This window comes from Bubalus bubalis, chromosome 13, assembly GCF_019923935.1.
Source record: "Bubalus bubalis isolate 160015118507 breed Murrah chromosome 13, NDDB_SH_1, whole genome shotgun sequence".
NCBI lineage: Eukaryota > Metazoa > Chordata > Mammalia > Artiodactyla > Bovidae > Bubalus > Bubalus bubalis.
The window spans coordinates 64,979,391-65,000,327 of record NC_059169.1 but is presented as its reverse complement, the minus strand read 5'-3'; the positions used below and the strand labels follow the sequence as shown (position 1 = coordinate 65,000,327).

Genomic DNA, 20,937 nt, shown 5'->3' with positions numbered 1-20,937 from the left:
GATTCCTGCCCACAGTAGTAGATACAATGGTCATCTGAGTTAAATTCACCTATTCCAGTCCATTTCAGTTTGCTGATTCCTAGAATGTCGACATTCACTCTTGCCATCTCTTGTTTGACCACTTCCAGTTTGCCTTGATTCATGGACCTGACATTCCAGGTTCCTATGCAGTATTGCTCTTTACCGCATCGGACCTTGCTTCTATCACCAGTCACATCCACAGCTGGGTATTGTTTTTGCTTTGACTCCATCCCTTCATTCTTTCTGGAGTTATTTCTCCACTGATCTCCAGTAGCATATTGGGCACCTACTGACCTGGGGAGTTCCTCTTTCAGTATCCTATCATTTTGCCTTTTCATACTGTTCATGGGGTTCTCAAGGCAAGAATACTGAAGTGGGTTGCCATTCCCTTCTCCAGTGGACCACGTTCTTTTGGATGCAATCTCAAAAACGACAGAATGATCTCTGTTCGTTTCCAAGGCAAACCATTCAGTATCACAGTAATCCAAGTCTGTGCCCCAACCAGTAATGCTGAAGAAGCTGAAGTTGAACGGTTCTACGAAGACCTACAAGACCTTTTAGAACTAACACCCAAAAAAGATGTCCTTTTCATTATAGGGGACTGAAATGCAAAAGTAGAAAGTCAAGAAACACCTGAAGTAACAGGCACATTTGGCCTTGGAATACGGAATGAAGCAGGGCAAAGACTAATAGAGTTTTGCCAAGAAAATTAACTGGTCATAGCAAACACCCTCTTCCAACAACACAAGAGAAGACTCTATACATGGACATCACCAGATGGTCAACACCACAATCAGATTGATTATATTCTTTGCAGCCAAAGATGGACAAGCTCTATACAGTCAACAAAAACAAGACCAGGAGCTGACTGTGGCTCAGACCATGAACTCCTTATTGCCAAATTCAGACTGAAATTGAAGAAAGTAGGGAAAACCACTAGACCATTCAGGTATGACCTAAATAAAATCCCTTTTGATTACACAGTGGAAGTTAGAAATAGATTTAAGGGCCTAGATCTGATAGATAGAGTGTCTGATGAACTAGGGACAGAGGTTCGTGACATTGTACAGGAGACAGGGATCAAGACCATCCCCATGGAAAAGAAATGCAAAAAAGCAAAATGGCTGTCTGGGGAGGCCTTACAAATAGCTGTGAAAAGAAGAGAAGCAAAAAGCAAAGGAGAAAAGGAAAGATATAAGCATCTGAATGCAGTTCCAAAGAATAGCAAGAAGAGATAAGAAAGCCTTCCTCAGCGATCAATGCAAAGAAATAGAGGAAAACAACAGAATGGGAAAGACTAGAGATCTCTTCAAGAAAATTAGAGATACCAAGGGAACATTTCATGCAAAGATGGGCTCGATAAAGGACAGAAATGGTATGGACCTAACAGAAGCAGAAGATATTAAGAAGAGATGGCAAGAATACACAGAAGAACTGTACAAAAAAGATCTTCACGACCCAGGTAATCACGATGGTGTGATCACTGATCTAGAGCCAGACATCCTGGAATGTGAAGTCAAGTGGGCCTTAAAAAGCATCACTATGAACAAAGCTAGTGGAGGTGATGGAATTCCAGTTGAGCTATTTCAAATCCTGAAAGATGATGCTGTGAAAGCACTGCACTCAATATGCCAGCAAATTTGGAAAACTCAGCAGTGGCCACAGGACTGGAAAAAGTCAGTTTTCATCCCAATCCCAAAGAAAGGCAATGCCAAAGAATGCTCAGACTACCACACCATTGCACTCATCTCACACGCTAGTAAAGTAATGCTCAAAATTCTCCAAGCCAGGCTTCAGCAGTATGTGAACCGTGAACTTCCTAATGTTCAAGGTGGTTTTAGAAAAGGCAGAGGAACCAGAGATCAAATTGCCAACATCTGCTGGATCATCAAAAAAGCAAGAGAGTTCCAGAAAAACATCTATTTCTGCTTTATTGACTTTGCCAAAGCCTTTGACTGTGTGGATGACAATAAACTGTGGAAAATTCTGAAAGAGATGGGAATACCAGACCACCTGATCTGCCTCTTGAGAAATGTGTATGCAGGTCAGGAAGCAACAATTAGAACGGGACATGGAACAACAGACTGGTTCCAAATAGGAAAAGGAGTACGTCAAGGCTGTATATTGTCACCTGCTTATTTAACGTGTATGCAGAGTACATCATGAGAAATGCTGGACTGAAAGAAACACAAGCTGGAATCAAGATTGCTGGGAGAAATATCAATAACCTCAGATATGCAGATGACACCACCCTTATGGCAGAAAGTGAAGAGGAACTAAAGAGCATCTTGATGAAAGTGGAGAGTGAAAAAATTGGCTTAAAGCTCAACATTCAGAAAACGAAGATCATGGCATCCAGTCCCATCACTTCATGGGAGATAGATGGGGAAACAGTGGAAACAGTGTCAGACTTTATTTTTGGGGGCTCCAAGATCACTGCAGATGGTGACTGCAGCCATGAAATTAAAAGACACTTACTCCTTGGAAGGAAAGTTATGACCAACCTAGACAGCATATTCAAAAGCAGAGACATTACTTTGCCAACAAAGGTTCGTCTAGTCAAGGCTCTGGTTTTTCCTGTGGTCATGTATGGATGTGAGAGTTGGACTGTGAAGAAGGCTGAGCGCTGAAGAATTGATGCTTTTGAACTGTGGTGTTGGAGAAGACTCTTGAGAGTCCCTTGGACTACAAGGAGATCCAACCAGTCCATTCTGAAGGAGATCAGCCCTGGGATTTCTTTGGCAGGAATGATGCTAAAGCTGAAACTCCAGTACTTTGGCCACCTCATGCAAAGAGTTGATTCATTGGAAAAGACTCTGATGGTGGGAGGGATTAGGTGCAGGAGGAGAAGGGGACGACAGAGGATGAGATGGCTGGATAGCATCACGGACTCGATGGACGTGAGTCTGGGTGAACTCCAGGAATTGGTGATGGACAGGGAGGCTTGGCGTGCTGCGATTCATGGGGTCTCAAAGAGTCAGACACGACTGAGTGACTGAACTGAACTGAACCTATAAATTCAGTGTCTGTTCACAAAAAAGAAATTCTGGGCAGAGACGAGCATAAGAATAAAGAATAATTTATCCCTTCCTAATATCAGTGTAATTTTTGTTAATATTACCTTTAAAAAAATCAATTTGTAATTTGTTTTACATATCTGGGGAAAAGTGATAATAGTTTTAGAAGTCAGTTTATAACTAAATGCCTTTTTATAACATAGTAACTTGTCTTTGAATATTTTAGCCATCTCAATAAAGTAAAAGAATGCATATTAATATAGATTGCAGTTATAGTTGGCTCTTCATTAAGTTCTCTTTGACTGTTTCATTGTCCACTTTGGATCTTCAAGTTTGAAGGGGCTGAAATAACCTACCCATTTTCTAAATTCTCTGTTTTACTGTTGAAGTAATATATGCTGAGGAAAAGGTACAGCTTTGGAAATAGTGAAACAAGTCCATAGAGAATCCATCAGCAGTCCCATAAAGTGTCCTAGAACCTCTTTCCACATCTCTCCACACCCACTGCCAGTACCTTAGACCAAGCCACTATCATCTTCATCTTGACTTCTGTGATAAACGCCTTCCTACCCGGTCTGACTGCTTCACCTTTGCTCCCTTTTGGTCTCTTTACCATGCAGGCAAACCAAAGTAATGTTTTAAAAACCTCAAAGCAGATCATGCCACTACTTGCTTAAATTCCTCTAAAACCATCCCACTGTACTTTATGTTATCATTCATCTGCAAGGAAGGCCCTTGCCTTGCTCTTTGACCTCATTTCCTGCTGGTGCTCTAGTCCCACCTATGTTTTTCCTTTTTGAAACAAGCCAGCTTTGTTCCTGCCTCAGAAACTTTTAAAATTCTCTGCTTCAAATACTCATTCCCTGATCCTTCCACAGGTTGTTTCTTCTTGTCATGTCTTGGCTCACACATTTTCTTCAGAGTCCTTTCTGCCCTTCCCTAGTGTTGCCTTCCGTATCACTTACTGCTCCCAGGACCCTACTTTTCACTCGTACTCTACTGTTATCTGGAGTGATCTGACCTGTTCCTTTGTGAATGTATATGTGTCTTCTCTTGACTGTCCGCTCCATGGGAGCAGGAATTGTGTTCGTCGTGTTCATTTTTATTTCACCAGTGCCTGGAACATTGCTTGGCAAGTGACAGTGTTCTACAAATATTTGTGGTTTAATTACACATTTTTTAAACCGTATTTATTCTGAGTTTCTTTTATTAGCTTGGTGTATCAATAATTCTAATCTCTTAATATTCCAGATGTTTCAAGAGATATTCCAGGTCCTCTCTGAATCGGCAACAGGATCTGTCTCATTGTCCACCTCCTCCTCAGCTAAAATTACTTGATTTCTTACAAAAAAGAAAGGAAAGAAAAGCAGGTCAGCATTATGACCTCAAAATTTCTAAAGCAGGAAATGTAAGTATATGTTTTTAAATGAAGCTTATTACACCAAATGCCTTATTGTGCATTTTAAGTATATTTATTTATACTGTTTTTAATTTTTTTAGTGTGTAGATATGTGGAAACGGAGTCCCTGTAATTTGGCTGTACCTTCTGAGGTGGATGTAAGTCAGTTCATGAATTGCACTTATTTTCATATGTAAGATTCCTAAATCTCACTAATAGTATCTTATACTTTGGGAAAATAAAGATTCTTATTACCGCTACTTTTCTCTTTTAATTTTATTGAATGAAAGATTCTTTAAATTATATAGTGCTTTATAGTTTTCAAAATTTTCACACACATGATTTTATATAATCCCATAATAACCCCCTTTTTCCCCCTAGTTTTAACCACTAGTTCATTCTCCATGTTTGTGCAAAAACACTTCTTAAGTCAACTGCTCATTTTCAGAAGCTGGTCTTTCATATTACTTGTCTAAGTATGTAACTCCTTAATATAGATTTGTATTTAGAGCAGGAAAAATAAGCAAGGTATTTCCAAATGTGTAAAAAAATGGTACATATTACATAATATGCATAAAATGCCTCTGATTTTTTTTCATAATATTTTGTCATAATTTCCTGATAATACTTCTCATTGGTTAAATTTAAAAATTAACAATATTGGAGCAGTGGCCAAGGTTCTCATCCTTGAGTAGTATTTTTTGCTGGTCTATAATGTACGTGAACTATAAATGAGCAAAGAAAGAGATCTTTTGATAGGAGGTCCCATATTTCTTTTATTTTCCTATTTCTCCTGTTTTTATTATTCGTTAAACTCTCTAGAAGTGGTTAGTTATTTTAACAGATGTTTGCTCTGTGCATACTTCCTAGGCTAGCACATGTGTAAATCTTATTATCTGTAATTTTAAAAAAATTTTCAAAAGCACAAAGCCAAAAGCATTAGAAGTAGACTGTATATACAACTCAAGAAAGTAAGCCACATTATCTTTCAGTGTGTATCTATCTCTACACCCCTCAAGGAACATGGCCTGAGAAGAGATGTTTGGTGCAAATACCAAAGGGAGGAATTGACTTCAGAGGGCAGTCTGGGTATATAAAGCAGTGCTTCCCAAACCTTTATGTACATAAGAATCATGTGGGGTTGCTTATTAAAATGCAGATTCCAATTCAGCAAGTCAGGGCTAGGGCCTGGTCTCCTGCAGTACTTGACAGGCTTTTAGGTTGCATGGTACTGGGTTCCGCAGACCTTGCTCTGAGTAGAAAAGCCCTAATACAAAGTTTCTCAGTCTGACTGATCAGTTGAAACATCTAGGATACCAGTTAAAGCCCCACTTCAGTCCAGCTTACTGAGTCAGGTCTCCAGGGGAGGGACATGGGAATCTGAATTTTTACCAGATGCCCAAGTGAGTCTATTACTCTTAAAAATCGTGGTTACCAGAAAGAAAAGAACTTTCAGTTCACGGAGTCTGGTAGAAAATACATGGAAAATGTGGTTTGAGTTTGACGAGAAAATGGAGATTTACAAAAATTTTACCAATTTTAATATAACTTCCCTAGTCTCTTTCTCGGAGAAGGCAATGGCACCCCACTCCAGTACTCTTGCCTGGAAAATCCCATGGACGGAGGAGCCTGGTAGGCTGCAGTCCATGGGGTCGCTAAGAGTCGGACATGACTGAGCGACTTCACTTTTCACTTTCATGCATTGGAGAAGGAAATGGCAACCCAGTCCAGTGTTCTTGCCTGGAGAATCCCAGGTACGGGGGAGCCTGGTAGGCTGCCGTCTATGGGGTCACACAGAGTCAGACAGGACTGAAGTGACTTAGCATAGCATAGCATAATCTCTTTCTAGTTTTGTCCACACTGTTACGTGACAATTCCAGTAAAGACCCAGCCAAAAGAAAAGATCCTGGTCCTACTCACCTCTCTTGATATCCCAGTTTTCCTAAAAGACAAATATGATACCTACTTATGGAGTAAAAGGAAGAGGCATTTGTGTTTATTACATTTGTTTAATGGCAAAAGAGATCCTAATTTTGTTTTATTGTAAAACCAGTTTGTCTAATTGAATGTACATCAGGAGAATTTGAAACTACTTAAGCATAAATAGTTGGTGTTATTAGTGATTCAAGAATTCTTGTGCTAAAGAGCATATTGTATTAAGTTACTTAGGTTTTTGTCTATGGTCATAATATTGGTTTCATTATATCTGATGTCTATTGATTTGGTTGCTTAGGTGGAAAAATATGCCAAAGTAGAAAAATCTATCAAATCTGATGACTCACAACCAACAGTCTGGCCAGCCCATGTAAGTAACCGTTGCAGGCTCCGTTTCTTTTGATGTCGTTTCTAATCTGGGATCTGAATTTATTACTTTGGGATCGCCTTCTGTTTTTAAAGAATGGCAGGCGGATTCTTTGTCACTGAGTCACCAGGAAGGCTCTTTTAGACAGTTTATATAGGTCTACAGACTATGTTCCATGTGTCTTAATTGCTAGATATAAGTTAGTGTGTTATTTATTCCTGGTTAATTCTGATGATGTATTTTTGGAAGAGGGTATTTATTTGGGATGCTTTTTTTTCAGGATGTAAAAGATGATTATATATTTGAATGTGAAGCTGGTAATCAGTATCAGAAAACAAAGCTGACCATTTTGCAGTCACTTGGTGATCCACTTTACTATGGTAAAATCCAGCCATGTAAAGAAGACGAGGAGAGTGACAGTCCAATGTCGCCATCCCAGTGAGTTCTGTTAAATACATGTATTTGACCAAGTAAACCATCAAGAGTTTATTCAGTGACTACTCATGAGCTTTTGATGAATAAAAATTTCCCTTTTTTGTTAGTTAACTTCAGTTAGATTTGGCAGCAGACCTCAGTAAACTTAAATTGTAGTTACCATGTTGTCCAAGAGTTCTTTAAAATAGTAATTTCTTTTTTAAAAACTATGCTTAATTATTTTTATATTTGCTATAAAATCTATGCCTGTGCTGTTCCTTTTGGTATATTTATATGCTGCCACTTATGACTTTGGGGGGCTTCCCTGGTAACTCAGACAGTAAAGAACCCACCTGCAGTGCAGGAGACCTGGGTTCTACCTGAGTAGGGAAAAGTCCCTGGAGAAGGGAATAGCAACCCATGCCAGTTTTCTTGCCTGGAGAATTCCATGGACAGAGGAGCCTGGTGGCTACAATCCATGGGGTTGCAAAGAGTCAGACATGATGGAGTGACTAACACTTGCACTTTCACTTATGACTTTAACCTCTGTGAGCATAAAGTGCTTCTGGCAATAATTGGTTTTAAATGGGAAGCAAGGTTACTGTAACTGTAAAAGCTGTTTAAAATGCTTGATATTTCAGCACTGCCTGTAAGGACACAGACTCAGTGCTTCATGTAGTTACTGGCTCTAGAAATATATTTACATGGGACTTCCTGCAGTCCAGTGGAGAAGACTCCACGCTACCACTGAAGGGCCAGAGATTTGATCCCTGGTGATGGAACCAGGATCCTGCATGCTGCGCGGTGTGGCCAAAAACAATAGAAAGCAATAAGTATAAAGTTGTTCCTCATTATCTGCAGGGCACTGATCCCATGACCCCTTCGGTACCAAAATCTGCAGATGGTCATGTCTCTTACATCAAAATAGTACATTTTTGCAACTTACGCATATCCTCCCACATACTCTAGGTTACAATACCTAATACAATGTAAATGCCATGTAAATAAGTAGTAAATACAACTTAAATGTTGTGTAAATAGTTGCCAGCCCATAGCAACTTCAAGTTTTACTTTTCAGAACTTTCTGGAATATTTCTGTCCCCCACCCCCCCAAATATTTTCACTCCGTGGTGGTTGAATCTGAGAATACAGACTCCACAGATATAGAGGGCCAACTGTAGTTGAGCTTCCTAAACTTACGGGTTGCAGATGTTTACTACAAGGTACCCAGTATTTAGTTTTGTTTTCATGTTTTATTATTAGTTCTCTTCTTTTAGTCAAGTTGATGCTGTTTTGAAAAGAAGGAAAAAGAGAACCTGAGCGGAAAAAAAAAGCAAGGGCCAGCTCTATGTTAAATCATAACAAAATACGAGTTGAAATTATAGCAGAAAGATGGATTTTAAAGAATAACCTCACCAATACCTGGATAAAAGTTAGTAGGAGAAAACAGTAGCAGTCAGGGGATCCTCAGCTACTCTTTTGTTTATACTTAGTAGAAAGACCAGATATTTTGATTAGCCATATTTTTTTAAAGTCTTCCCTTTAGAAACACATGTTGGTCATTTTAAATAGTTACTAACTTTTCTGAAACACAGTGAAATGACATATGATCTCTCATTTAAAAAAAAACTGGTTCAGAAAACCAACTGATTATAAATTTGTTTGATAATTAGAGAATTGAATTTTTTGCCTTTTGCTTTATGATATTGCTGCAGAAATGCTCCATGGCTTATTACCTTCCAGTCATTCTCCCATATTCATAAATTACTTGATTTAATAGCTATGAAGTTAAAGTTTGAGCTGCATTAACAAGTTTTTTCTTCTTCTTTTTTTTTTTTACATTTTATATTTCAGCTTCTCCACAGATGATCATTCAAATTGGTAATTAAAAAATAAACAAACTCACTATTTTAATCTGTTAAGAAATCATATAAATGTCAAATCCTTTTAAAAGAGTCAGTAAAGACTTTATTTGAGTTGGTGATAAACTCTTCTTTGTCAAAATGTACTCTAAGGTCCTGCTATGTAAACATTAATAGTGACTTCCAAAATCAAAAGTGTAAAGCCAGAGGAAGGCCACAGGCCTTGCACAAGGTAGTTCAGTGAATTTTGCTGTAGGACAGACACTTGTAAGGGTGTGTAGCACTTAGCAACTTTCAGCCCCAAATAAATCTCCCTTAAATTAAATCAACCAATTTATTCACAGAATTATTTTGTAATGCATGCAAGACTTGATCATCATTTAATATTTTTTAATGTGTTTTCAATATTTTTTTCATGATATCTTAATAGATTTTAATTCTATATTTAAAATGACTAAAAGACTTCAAAAGTAATCTCAGGGCTCCTTAAAACAAGTCTATTTAATACTTTTCTCTTTTCTTAAAAAACAATTTAGGTTCGTTATTGGATCAAAGACTGATGCTGAGAGGTAAAATTATTTGCATCTTTATTTTTGATTGGATAGGTATGATAAACTTTACTCTTGTAGGATAGAGAATACTCCATTAGGAGTCAAAGCTTTGATTTTAATTATATCTTAGGTATTCCTAGGAGTTTTAAATAGAATTAAGAAAGTAACAAAAGGATAATGTTTAAAATACAGCTTTATTTTAAATTAAACTTAGATATATCTATATTAGCTAAGGAAAATGAGTTTTCGGTAGTACTTTAATCAGAATATAAGTCAGAGTCAATGGTTAATTCTTTTGGCTGCTTATTGGTGGAATAATCCCTGTAATTTTATATTAGAGACAAGATACTGAAAGGATCTTTTAAATTGTTAACTAGCAAAATGTTTTCAGCTTTAGCTTGTTATTGAAAATATTAAAAGACTGTGCTTTTATCAAAGATAAATTGTCTATATTTTAATTTTTGTGTTATTTTTCATAGAACTTTTTTCATTAAGTTATTCATTTCCTATGTAATAAATTTATGTTTAAAATAGAGTTAGCTAATCATGGCTTGTTTTCCCCCTAATATTTCAGAGTAGTCAATCAGTACCAGGAATTGGTCCAGAATGAAGCCAAATGCCCAGTGAAGATGTCGCATAGCTCCAGCGGCTCAGCCAGCTTGAGTCAGCTTTCTCCAGGGAAGGAAACAGAAGTGTGTTTGGTTAACTTTTTTGTGCTATTACTTTTTCCTGCCTGATTGTTCTCAAGGAATCTGAGAAATATTAAGGACTAGTTTTTGAGGGATTGTTGCCATCCAGTCACTAAGTCATGTCTAACTACAACCCCATGAACTGCAGCACACCAGGCTTCCCTGTCCTTTACCATCTCCTGGAATGTGTTCAAACTCATGTCCATTGTTTAGTTTTGTATTTACTTTTAACTTTAATTTTCTTTTCATTATTTAACTTTATATAATGGAAATTTTCAAATGTACACAGAGGTATAAAACAAAAAGCGTAATGAACATCTGTGTATACTGATCACCTGCCTGGCTTCTACAGCTATCATTTTTCTGGGGAAGATTTAAGGGTGAAGCTTTGCTGTCATCTTACTCTGCTCTTCTCCTTCAAACTCTTCACCTTTTTACTCAGAAATATTTCTCCCTTTGTGAAGGTGCAGTCTTTTGAAATATGTGTAATACCTAATCTTTTTAAACTGTGTTTTCATCCATAAGTTACAGTGTTTTGAATTTGTGAATTTCTGATTTGACATCATTTTAATGAGTATGCTTAATATCATTGTCTCTCAGCAGCCTGAGACCGTGTCAGTTCAGTCTTCAGTACTGGGGAAGGGAGTGAAACATCGACCTCCACCCATCAAACTTCCCTCAGCCTCAGGAAATAGTTCCTCAGGTATTGCATTCCTTAATTTTCTATAATCTAGAGTAAGAAACAGATGATCATAATCCATTTATTCATATTTTGATTTGCTCAGAATTTTTAATTGTAAATCTAAGAAATAGCAAAATTCATCAAATCCTAAACTGTAAACCTAGCAAATAACTTCTATATTTTTTTCCCTAGGTAACTATTTTACACCACAACAGGCCAGCAGCTTTCTTAAATCTCCAACTCCTCCTCCTGCTTCTAAGCCACCAAGTCTTTCTCGGAAGTCATCCATGGATCTTAATCAAGTTAGCATGCTTTCTCCAGCTGCCCTGTCACCTGCCAGTTCATCACAAAGTAAGTTGTAACTTAAATTCTTGATTAACTCTTCATAAGCTTTTGCATTAGTGTTTCTTAAGATAGTTCTTCCAGTGAAATAGTGAAATCTGAATGTACTGTCTACCCAAAATGTTCAAGTTTTAAGAAGCTTCAGGCAGATCTCTTGTTGACTGTATGTATTATGTGTTTATTGTAATTGTATTTGTTTTTCTGTATTTATGTATGCAGCTTGTGTATACTTTTCTTATAGACTTGCAACCTACACATCTCCTGAAAAAAATAATCTGATAGCTAAATGTAGCAGTAAGATTCCAAATTATTTTTTATACCAGTGTACCTTAGGACATTTTACATTTTATGTAAACTATGCAGCTGATACGGAAAAAAATGTCATATGAGTTGTTGCTGCAGTCCTGTCTTCGTAAATGTAAGAAGTAAACTGAAAGCTAGTTTTTTAAATAATACCCGTACACTCTCATTAATTGCTGTCAGTTACTAAAATGTGGGATGATCATAAAGCATTCTGAAGATAATAAAATGTAGTTTTTACTACTGAATACTTTTTTTTAAACATCAAGAATAATTGCTCAAGGATTTTAGCATTAGTTTGAATTTCTTCAAATTAACAAATATCTGAGATATTTAGGTACCAACTTGCAAATAAAAAAAGCATTCCAGTTTTTTAGATTTTTTAATAAATGACTAATATGTGCTGAAAGTTTTAGTACACTGCACAGTGACAGGGTGGTCTTTGCATTAGATGTAAACATCTTCATCTTGATAGCTCAAAAGGTGTAATTTTTCTGCCTTCTTGTTTTGCACAAAGAAAAAATTTATAAATTTCCTGAAAGTCTTATTCACACTTCTTATGTTGTGGGTATGGATTATTATGTTAATCTACTGCACACAGTTGTTACTTTAAGTAAGGGTTGAGTGACAGCTTCTGGACATTCACATTTCTTTCCTTTCTTTCTGCAGGACATGAAAGCTAAAAAAGAAAACACCTCAAGAGCTTTTGGTTTTATTTTTCTGGTTTTGTTTTTTTATTTTTTTATTTTTTATTTTTTTTAAAGTTGATAAACTGTGCATATTTCATTCACAACAGATTTTCTATACATTCTACATTTAAACCGAAGTACACAGTTACTGTTAAAGATGCAGTATTATCTATCAAATACTTGCTTTATTACTGTGTTTTGTAAAATTTGTCTGTCAGGGTAAACTTGATGTGTTAGGAATTAAATATGTATATTTAGGTGCCAAATACGATGGTTAACTGTATGTAATTTATTAAATATGTTCAGAGTTTTATCTCAGACTGTTAACAGAAAATAAGCAATATTTCTAAGTGATGTCCTAAATTAGTGAAATCGTAAATAACAAAAATTAATTTGAATTCCTTTTAAAGTTTTTAGGCCAAAGATAGCATGGTAGGAAACTAACTTTTAAATGGGTTTTGTGATAGAATACGAATGTATATTTTTACTGTTACTGTAATAGCATCTCTGATGGCATTTGTAGGTGATATACTGCATCCTTAATTGTAATTGAGTGTAGCAACACTCAGTATCATGTGTAGAAATTAACACTTGCAGTTAACTGCTTTAAAAAAAAAAACAAAACTGGAACAGACTGTCAGTGCTAAATAAGATTCCATTAACCTTATTTGAAAAAGGACTGGCCATTTATAACAAACTAGCAATTTTTATTTTTCTCAATGAGCAGGATCTGGAACTCCTAAGCCATCTACTCCTACACCAACCCCTTCATCGACCCCACACCCTCCTGATGCTCAGAGCTCAACTCCTATTACCCCTTCAGCTATCCCTACTCCCCAAGATTCAGGCTTCACCCCTCAGCCCACTTTGTTAACTCAGTTTGCTCAGCAGCAAAAGTCTCTGAGCCAGGCAATGCCTGTAACGACCATTCCTCTTTCCACCATGGTAACATCTATAACTACAGGAACCACAGCCACCCAGGTCATGGCAAACTCTGCTGGACTTAACTTCATCAATGTAGTGGGCTCTGTTTGGTAAGTTTGCATTGAAGCCCTGATTTTTTTTTTTTTTTTTTTAAGATAATCTCACCAATCTAAAGAAATTATTTGTGAAATTAAAAACAATTTATATATTGTTGAAACTGAAAAAAAAAGGTTTCTGTGTAACTAGAATTTATCTCAACAAGTATGTTTGAATTTTAGGTAGTCATACATCCATTATAGGCACTAAGGTGGTACTACTGATTTCACGTTAACAGCAGCTTAGATTTTTCCTGTTTATCCTGTGTTACCATCTTTTAATCCATTGATGAGTATGTTACTCTACCAGATAATATTTTAAACCTTGGTAGATACATAGTACTTAATTTTTGCCAACCTCGCTGTTTATATTTAAGACCGAAATATCTGTGTTTGTGGAGCAGTTTGTTTTTTAATCCAAGGATTTATGTAGCTGATTTTTCCTTGACAGCACTAGCCTAATGCTTTGTCTTATTCTCCTACAGTGGAGCTCAAGCTTTGATGAGTGGTTCAAACCCTATGCTGGGCTGTAACACTGGTGCCATAACTCCTGCAGGAATAAACCTGAGTGGCCTTCTACCCTCAGGAGGTCTGCTACCAAATGCATTGCCGGGTGCAATGCAGACAGCCTCTCAAGCAGGTCAGAATATTGGAAATAATAATCTCTAACAAAATTATACTCCATGCTTATGTTAAAATGTCATTTAAGTGATAAACATTTAACATCCTTTTTAAATGAAATATTATGTTGAATATATTTCTTATCAAAAGCTTGTAAAATTCTGATATTTGAATTAAAAACCATCTGGCTATCAAATTCTCTGAAGAAACTTTAAGCCTGTAAGTCTCTGCAGATTTTATCTTTGACTTCCAAACATTATTATAAAAGAAACTGATGGTTACCAGTGTAGTCCTGCTCCAGGTAAAAGAAACATATTTTGAAAACATGTAAGCAAGAAAAGCAACATAGCATGACATTGAAAAGCCTCAGTTCTGAAGCCGGACTGCCTGGATTGAATCCTTCTTGTGCGACTTACTGTAACTGCATAATCACAGCAAAGTTACCTTTGGGCCTCCTTTTCCTCATAAATAAAATAAGAATAATAATACTTTACCTCACAGTTGTGAAGATTAAATGGATAAATACAGATGAGGTGTTTATGCCTGAGACGTGATAAACATTCAAAAATGACTGCTGTCCCCATCATTAGTAGTAGTTCATTGTGGTAGTTGTAGTAATGTAATTACATGTACTGGGGAAATGTTGTAACAACTTGTGCTACTTTTAAAGTTCTTTAGGAGAATGTATCGTAGAACAGTCTCATTTCTTACTCAGAAAAAAAAGATGAACAGAAAAACAAACTCAGCATAGTAAGAAGAACTGACTTAGAGTTACGAGAAACTTTCTATGAGTAGGAGAAAGAGAACCCAAAGAATATAATTTAAATATGTTTAAATTAAACATTTATAGTTGATAATCTAATTTGGGTTAAATGCATCACTACTCAGTTTTATCTTTTGAAGTGTTTTCCACACAGGACTTTGCTCAGTGATGTAAGCTTTAGTTGTTATCATTCTGTAGCAGATGCTATCTATGTATGATTTGGAGGTGATCTTAGCTATGGTGCACATAAGGTTAATCGTATTTACTGTGTTGTGTGCTGGAAGTATCTGTAAGTTACTACCCAGGAATCTCTGCTGAATCCTGAACATCAGTTTCCATTCTTCAGGTCCATGCAGGGCAGCAGACAGAACCAAAAAACTATTTTGGTGAATGTTAATAAACTTCTCAATTTTGGCTAGAAATGTTTCTTCAGCAGACATAAAGCATTCTCTAGCATCCATCAATAAAAATGCAACTCCAGAAAGAGAAAATATAATTGATCCATTTTCCACTGAATCTGAATACCGAACCTTGTGGCTTTGATTTTCTAGGGCAGCTGCAACTTCATAACTCTTAAGAGATGAGCTAATAATAATGGTGGTTGTCCATTTTATTTTTTCTTTTCCATCAACTTTCAGCCATCTCTTTGGATCAAATCAGCTTCTGGTGGTGCCAACAATATATTGCTGTGATTTTCTAATTCTAGCTGATATTCTTATTTTACTGTGTATAAGTATGCTTTAGTGGTAGGAGCCCTGGAAAATGGAATCAGTGTTGAATTTGGGATATTACATTTACATATAATTCTTCTAATTACTGGTAGCTCCAAATGCTTACTGTAGGGCCTGGAAGAAGTCACTTAATTGTTCCCCCTCAACCTCAGTTTCCTCTGTTCTAAAGCCGGAGTAAAAGTAGCTAACTTAAGTTGTTACCTACAAGAAAATAAATGAAGTGATATGGAAGTGCCCTTAGTAAGCTATAAAGCATTACCCAGATGTCATCTACCCTTAAAGGGAGTTATCTTTTTTTTTTTTAATGAGAATTCCTGGAGAGGCTATCCATATTGTCACATTTTTTTTCCATTTTTCAGACAAGCCTTTCATACTGTCTTTTGTGCGTTATCTACCCTTTATCTTTTTTAAATATAATTACCTGCTTAGAGGACTAGTTACCTTTTAAACTAGAGTTCAAATTGGTATATTTAGTGAGGAAGATATATACATCCTTGAAGACTGCCATCAGCAAACTGTAACACACAGTTCAAGCTAAGAGTAGTTTTACATTTTTTAAGGTTTGTTTTCTTAAACATACGAGGAACAATAAGGGACAGAGTCTCTGTGGCCCACAAAGCCTGCTGGACAAGTTTGCCAGCGCCTGCTTTAGGATTTGCTCTGTGTTGTGTCACAAATTTGGGGGAATAAGTTCAGAATTAACAAAGCATTGTTTCCTGACTTTCAGCTTGATCCTTACACACAAAATCCGGTGTTCTTCAGCATTATTAATATTAGCATTTGCACTTTAAGAAATAGCACGAAGCACACTGGTTCTCAGAGACAGGATTGTTCCCACATACTGTTTGGCACTGAGAAATATAAGGAAGATACCAATATGTGAAATGTGTTTGCACTGTAGTGATAGTCTTACCATACCTGTGGTGTCTGCATGCTGCTAGATTACTTTTCCAGCCAGTAGTTTAAGTAGTTATAAAGAAGTCTCAGTTTCTGAAATACAGAATATAAGGTACATCTGGTGCTTCACATCTTTGAATAAGATCTCGTTATCAACAAATAGTGATGAAATTGGAGGGCTGGTTTTAAGAAAATTTTAAAGTATAGAAAATAAGCACATCTGTGCAGAGAGTACTTAAAATGTTGTATTTTTATATGCTAAAGTATAAAGTACCTCCAAATATAATAAAGTTTTAATTTCCTGTTTTAACCATGAGTTTTATTTAATAGGTGTTCCATTTGGTTTAAAAAATACTTCAAGTCTCAGGCCCTTAAATCTACTCCAGGTAAACCTGAAACACTGCTTTTGATAGTTTGTTTGTTTGTTTAAGTTTCTTATAGTGCTTTTTATTTTTTAACCATGTATGTTTGCACATTTTAGCATTTGAAGTTCTGAGGTTGTTGAGAGTCATCTAAAAGTATGATTAAGTGGATAAGCAGGAAAAAATTGGTACCCATGTACCACACTTCTGTTGGCTATGACAGCCCTGCCAAGTGAAGAACTCTTTCCAGAGGGGAGAGTTCACAGCTGCCCAGAAGAATAACTTGCCTGCAGTAGTAGCGGCAAATACACTTAGAAACTAATTGTTCTGTAACAGATTTTTTGTGTATATACATAAGATTGCTGTTTGCTTACAATAGATTTTATACATGAATAGAAGCTTTTTAGAGAAGGTATGTGTGTTCTTTTCCTGAGGAGAATATGACTTAATAGCACAGTGCCAGGCAGGTGACTGTTCAATCGCTATTAAATAGTCATGCAGTAAATGTCCTTTAGGTTACAGTTTGTGTCGAGTGATGAGACTTTTCTTATACATTTTCTCAGTATTAACATATAAAGAGAAAAAGTAGGTAGAGAATATTTAGTACATGTTGTGAATTGAGAGTATTCTGGGCTGTGGTTGGTCCTTTAAGGATCGCGTTCAGTGTTAAGCCTAGTAGGTTGGAAATGGATGAGATTGTCTACAGAGAATTGTTAGAAAAGGTAGACATGAAAATAAAGATTTGGAGACACAGAATGGCAGAGCTAGGGATTATTGGAAAATAATAATCACATCCATCCAACCTGATATTCAGAAATAATAAATCAGGAAATACATTTAGAACTAAACTTACTTCCTGTACAGTATGCAGACAGTGTCAGTATTTACATACGCATCGCAGAATAATCCACTTACAATATGGACACATTGGGATAGCTTGTTTAGCTGCTTTCCTGCGTTGCTGTAGGGATTTCTGTAGGGATCAAGCTCAGTGTTAAGAGTAGTGGCATTCCTTAATAGCACTGATAATAAGGGCAAAAACCTCCTTACAAATTATATTCTGCTACATTTTTATTATCTAACTTATTGAGAAGGAAACACTTGACCTGTGCTTTGTCCAGATTTACCTAACAATGAGCTCTGCTGGGTGTAGAGCTTTTGACGCTAGACACCTCTTTTTTGACTGTACAGATCTAAGAGTTTCTCACTTGGTATTTGCTTGGACTTTGCCCCAAAACTTCAAAGTGCTTTAAACTTAAACCTCTATAGAATAAAATGGAAAAACATTTGTTTTCTGATGCATTTGGAATGCATAGTTTTCGTGTTTAATGTGGAATTTTCTGGATGCTTCTTGTAAAAACATTTTTTTATTATTAATTTAGATTCCTAATGACAGAGTTTGTAATGTCTCCAAACTAAATATGGGCATCTAATGCATTTTCTTTTCAGCTTTGGACTTCCTGGCTATGTTATATAAAAACCCATGCACCTCTGGATTTGGGCAAAGCTAGACCACATTTAGGGAAATGAGATTTTTAACATATATCCCTCCTTATCACTGGCTTTTTTTTTTATACTTGCAAATGCATTTAGTGCTGTTTTGTGTTGATGTATAAACAGTTAAGCCAAAGCAGTATGTTTATTTAGACAGCTAAGTATTAACTTGAAGCAGAAAGATTTATGTTTGAGATTACTAATGTATTTGAGAGCCAGAGTAATAGCACTTGAAAATTGTATTTAAAGAGATTGTCCCTTTTTTTTAAAGAGCAGGGAGTTTGTTTTGTTTTCAGTTTTGTTGACTTCGTTTTCCTCATCCCTGGAAGAATACCTGACGGATAGGGAATGCCCCAGAAACATTTGTAGAATAAGGAAATTTAAACAATCCGAAATTGCCTAATTATTTCTTGCTCAAATTCTTAATAGCTTCCAGGCGGCTCGCTCATTTTTAACACTCTGCAGCAGCAGCAGCAGCAGCAGCAGCAGCTCTCCCAGTTTACACCACAGCAGCCTCAGCAGCCCCAGCGACCCACAACTTCTAGTCCTCAACAGCCTGGGGAGCAGGTATGTCCTTTCTACCTTCCATATGATATCATAGAAATATATCTTTTTTTGGTATGTTTCAGGCCTATTTCAAGTGTTTTTAGACTGTTTGAACAAACTTTTCATATGCTGTCCTTTCTTTATTAACAGTAGTAGCTATCAGTTATCAAGGCCTATTTCTAATTCTTACAACAGGCATCCTGAACAGTTGATGTCGCTTCCATCTTGCATAGTCTGAAATAGATTCAAGTGACCAACTTGCTCACAACAACAGAGTGGCAGAGTAGGGATTCATGTCCAGGTCTTTCTGCCTCTATAATAGGCCATGTATTTTCCACCCCATCATCATCTTTCTGTTTATAGTATATTGTTTCTGTTAGAATAGAGAAATTCTTTTTATTGTGAACCTTAAAACAGAAAATAGACAAAAACGAATACTCTGTATATTGCCAAAGAGAAATTGAATAAGAACTGCAGTAAAGTAGTAAAAGGAACTTTACTTTTAAAATGTTCAGGGTTTTCTGAACATTTGCTGCACTTTGGAGTCATCTGGAAAGCTAAAAAAATACTGATTCCTGAGTCCCACCTCCAACATTTCCTTTCAGTTCGGTTCAGTCGCTCAGTCGTGTCTGTCTGTTTGCAACCCCATGAACTGCAGCACACCAGGCCTCCCTGTCTATCACCAACTGCTGGAGTCCATCCAAACCCATGTCCATTGTGTTGGTGATGCCATCCAGCCATCTCATCCTCTGTTGTCCCCTTCTTCTCCTGCCCTTAATCTTTCCCAGCATCAGGGTCTTTTCAAATGAGTCAGTTCTCCGCATGAGGTGGCCAAAGTATTGGAGTTTCAGCTTCAACATCAGTCCCTCCAATGAACACCCAGAACTGATCTCCTTTAGGATGGACTGGTTGGATCTCCTTGCAGTCCAAGGGACTCTCAAGAGTCTTCTCCAACACCACAGTTCAAAAGCATCAATTCTTCGACTCTCAGCGTTCTTCACAGTCCAACTCTCACATCCATACATGACCACTGGAAAAACCTAGCCTTGACTAGACGGACCTTTGTTGGCCAAGTAATATCTCCACTTTTTAATATGCTGTCTAGGTTGGTCATAACTTTCCTTCCAAGGGCAAGCGTCTTTTAATTTCATGGCTGCAATCACCATCTGCAATGATTTTGCAACCCAGAGAAATAAAGTCAGCCACTGTTTCCACTGTTTGCCCATCTATTTGCCATGAAGTGATGGGACCGGATGCCATGATCTTTGTTTTCTGAATGTTGAGCTTTAAGCCAACTTTTTCACTCTCCTCTTTCACTTTCATCAAGAGGCTCTTTAGTTCTTTGCTTTCTGCCATAAGGGTGGTGTCATCTGCATATCTGAGGTTATTGATATTTCTCCCGGCAATCTTGATTCCAGCTTGTGCTTCGTGCAGCCCAGCATTTCTCATGATGTACTCTGCATATAAGTTAAATAAGCAGGGTGACAATATATAGCTTTGATGTACTCCTTTTCCTATTTGGAACCAGTCTGTTGTTCCATGTCCAGTTCTACCTGTTGCTTCCTGACCTGCATACAGGTTTCTCAAGAGGCAGGTCAGGTTAGCTCACTATTAAACATATGAAATGTTCACCATCAGTCCTTCTGCCAAAGATTGCCCAGTCAAGTCTTGGTTGGATAATGCTCATCCCCTATTAGATTTCTCAAGAACGGTGTACTTAAAACTATTTATTTTTTGGACACATGTATATGTATGGCTGAGTCCCATTGCTGTTCACTTGAAACTGTCATAGGATTGTTCATTGGCTGTACCCCAATACAAAATAAAAAGTTCTTTAAAAAAAAAAGAGAACTAAGTCAAAAGAAGCTAAGAACTAAGTCAAAAAAAAACAACAACTGGTTTTATTAACACATGAAGGATTACTTAGCTCGATAAAAAATTCTTGATTTGTACTTTGCTTTACAAAATTGTGGTAAAATACCTGTAATACAGAATTCACCATCCTACCCATTTCTAAGTGTGCGCTTTGGTAGTGTTAGATATATTCTTATTGTTGTGCAACTAATCTCCAGAACTCTCTCATCTTGCAAAACTAAAATGGTATACCCATTAAGGAATTCCCTATTTCCCCCTCCTCCTAGCCTACTTTTTGTTTCTATGGGTTTGACTACTTCAGGCACCTCATAGGTGAAATTTTACAATATTTGTCTGTTTGTGACTGACCTATTTCATTTAG

General features: G+C 36.8%; 2 protein-coding genes across 11 annotated transcripts in view; one reads left to right on the top strand and one right to left on the bottom strand.

The window, feature by feature from the left end:
- Positions 1-20,937, top strand: part of SUPT20H (SPT20 homolog, SAGA complex component) — a 40,152-nt gene that overhangs the window by 13,768 nt on the left and 5,447 nt on the right. For 5 of the 10 annotated variants that reach the window (XM_025262922.3, XM_006065984.4, XM_006065987.4 and 2 more), the window contains exons 11-23: positions 4,290-4,446; positions 4,539-4,595; positions 6,671-6,742; positions 7,020-7,177; positions 9,008-9,034; positions 9,552-9,584; positions 10,141-10,258; positions 10,856-10,958; positions 11,130-11,288; positions 12,996-13,302; positions 13,773-13,927; positions 16,630-16,685; positions 18,585-18,722. In XM_025262922.3, coding sequence (XP_025118707.2) covers positions 4,290-4,446; positions 4,539-4,595; positions 6,671-6,742; positions 7,020-7,177; positions 9,008-9,034; positions 9,552-9,584; positions 10,141-10,258; positions 10,856-10,958; positions 11,130-11,288; positions 12,996-13,302; positions 13,773-13,927; positions 16,630-16,685; positions 18,585-18,722 — 1,540 coding nt within the window. The remainder of the gene's footprint in view (positions 1-4,289; positions 4,447-4,538; positions 4,596-6,670; positions 6,743-7,019; positions 7,178-9,007; positions 9,035-9,551; positions 9,585-10,140; positions 10,259-10,855; positions 10,959-11,129; positions 11,289-12,995; positions 13,303-13,772; positions 13,928-16,629; positions 16,686-18,584; positions 18,723-20,937) is intronic. The other 5 variants (XM_025262925.3, XM_006065989.4, XM_006065990.4 and 2 more) reach the window with 3 other exon arrangements.
- Positions 14,767-16,335, bottom strand: LOC102412094 (protein SPO16 homolog). The gene is made up of 2 exons (XM_045162480.1): positions 16,321-16,335; positions 14,767-15,315 (listed from the first exon to the last, which is right to left on the bottom strand). Exons 1-2 carry the CDS (start codon positions 16,333-16,335, stop codon positions 14,767-14,769), a joined length of 564 nt encoding a protein of 187 aa, XP_045018415.1.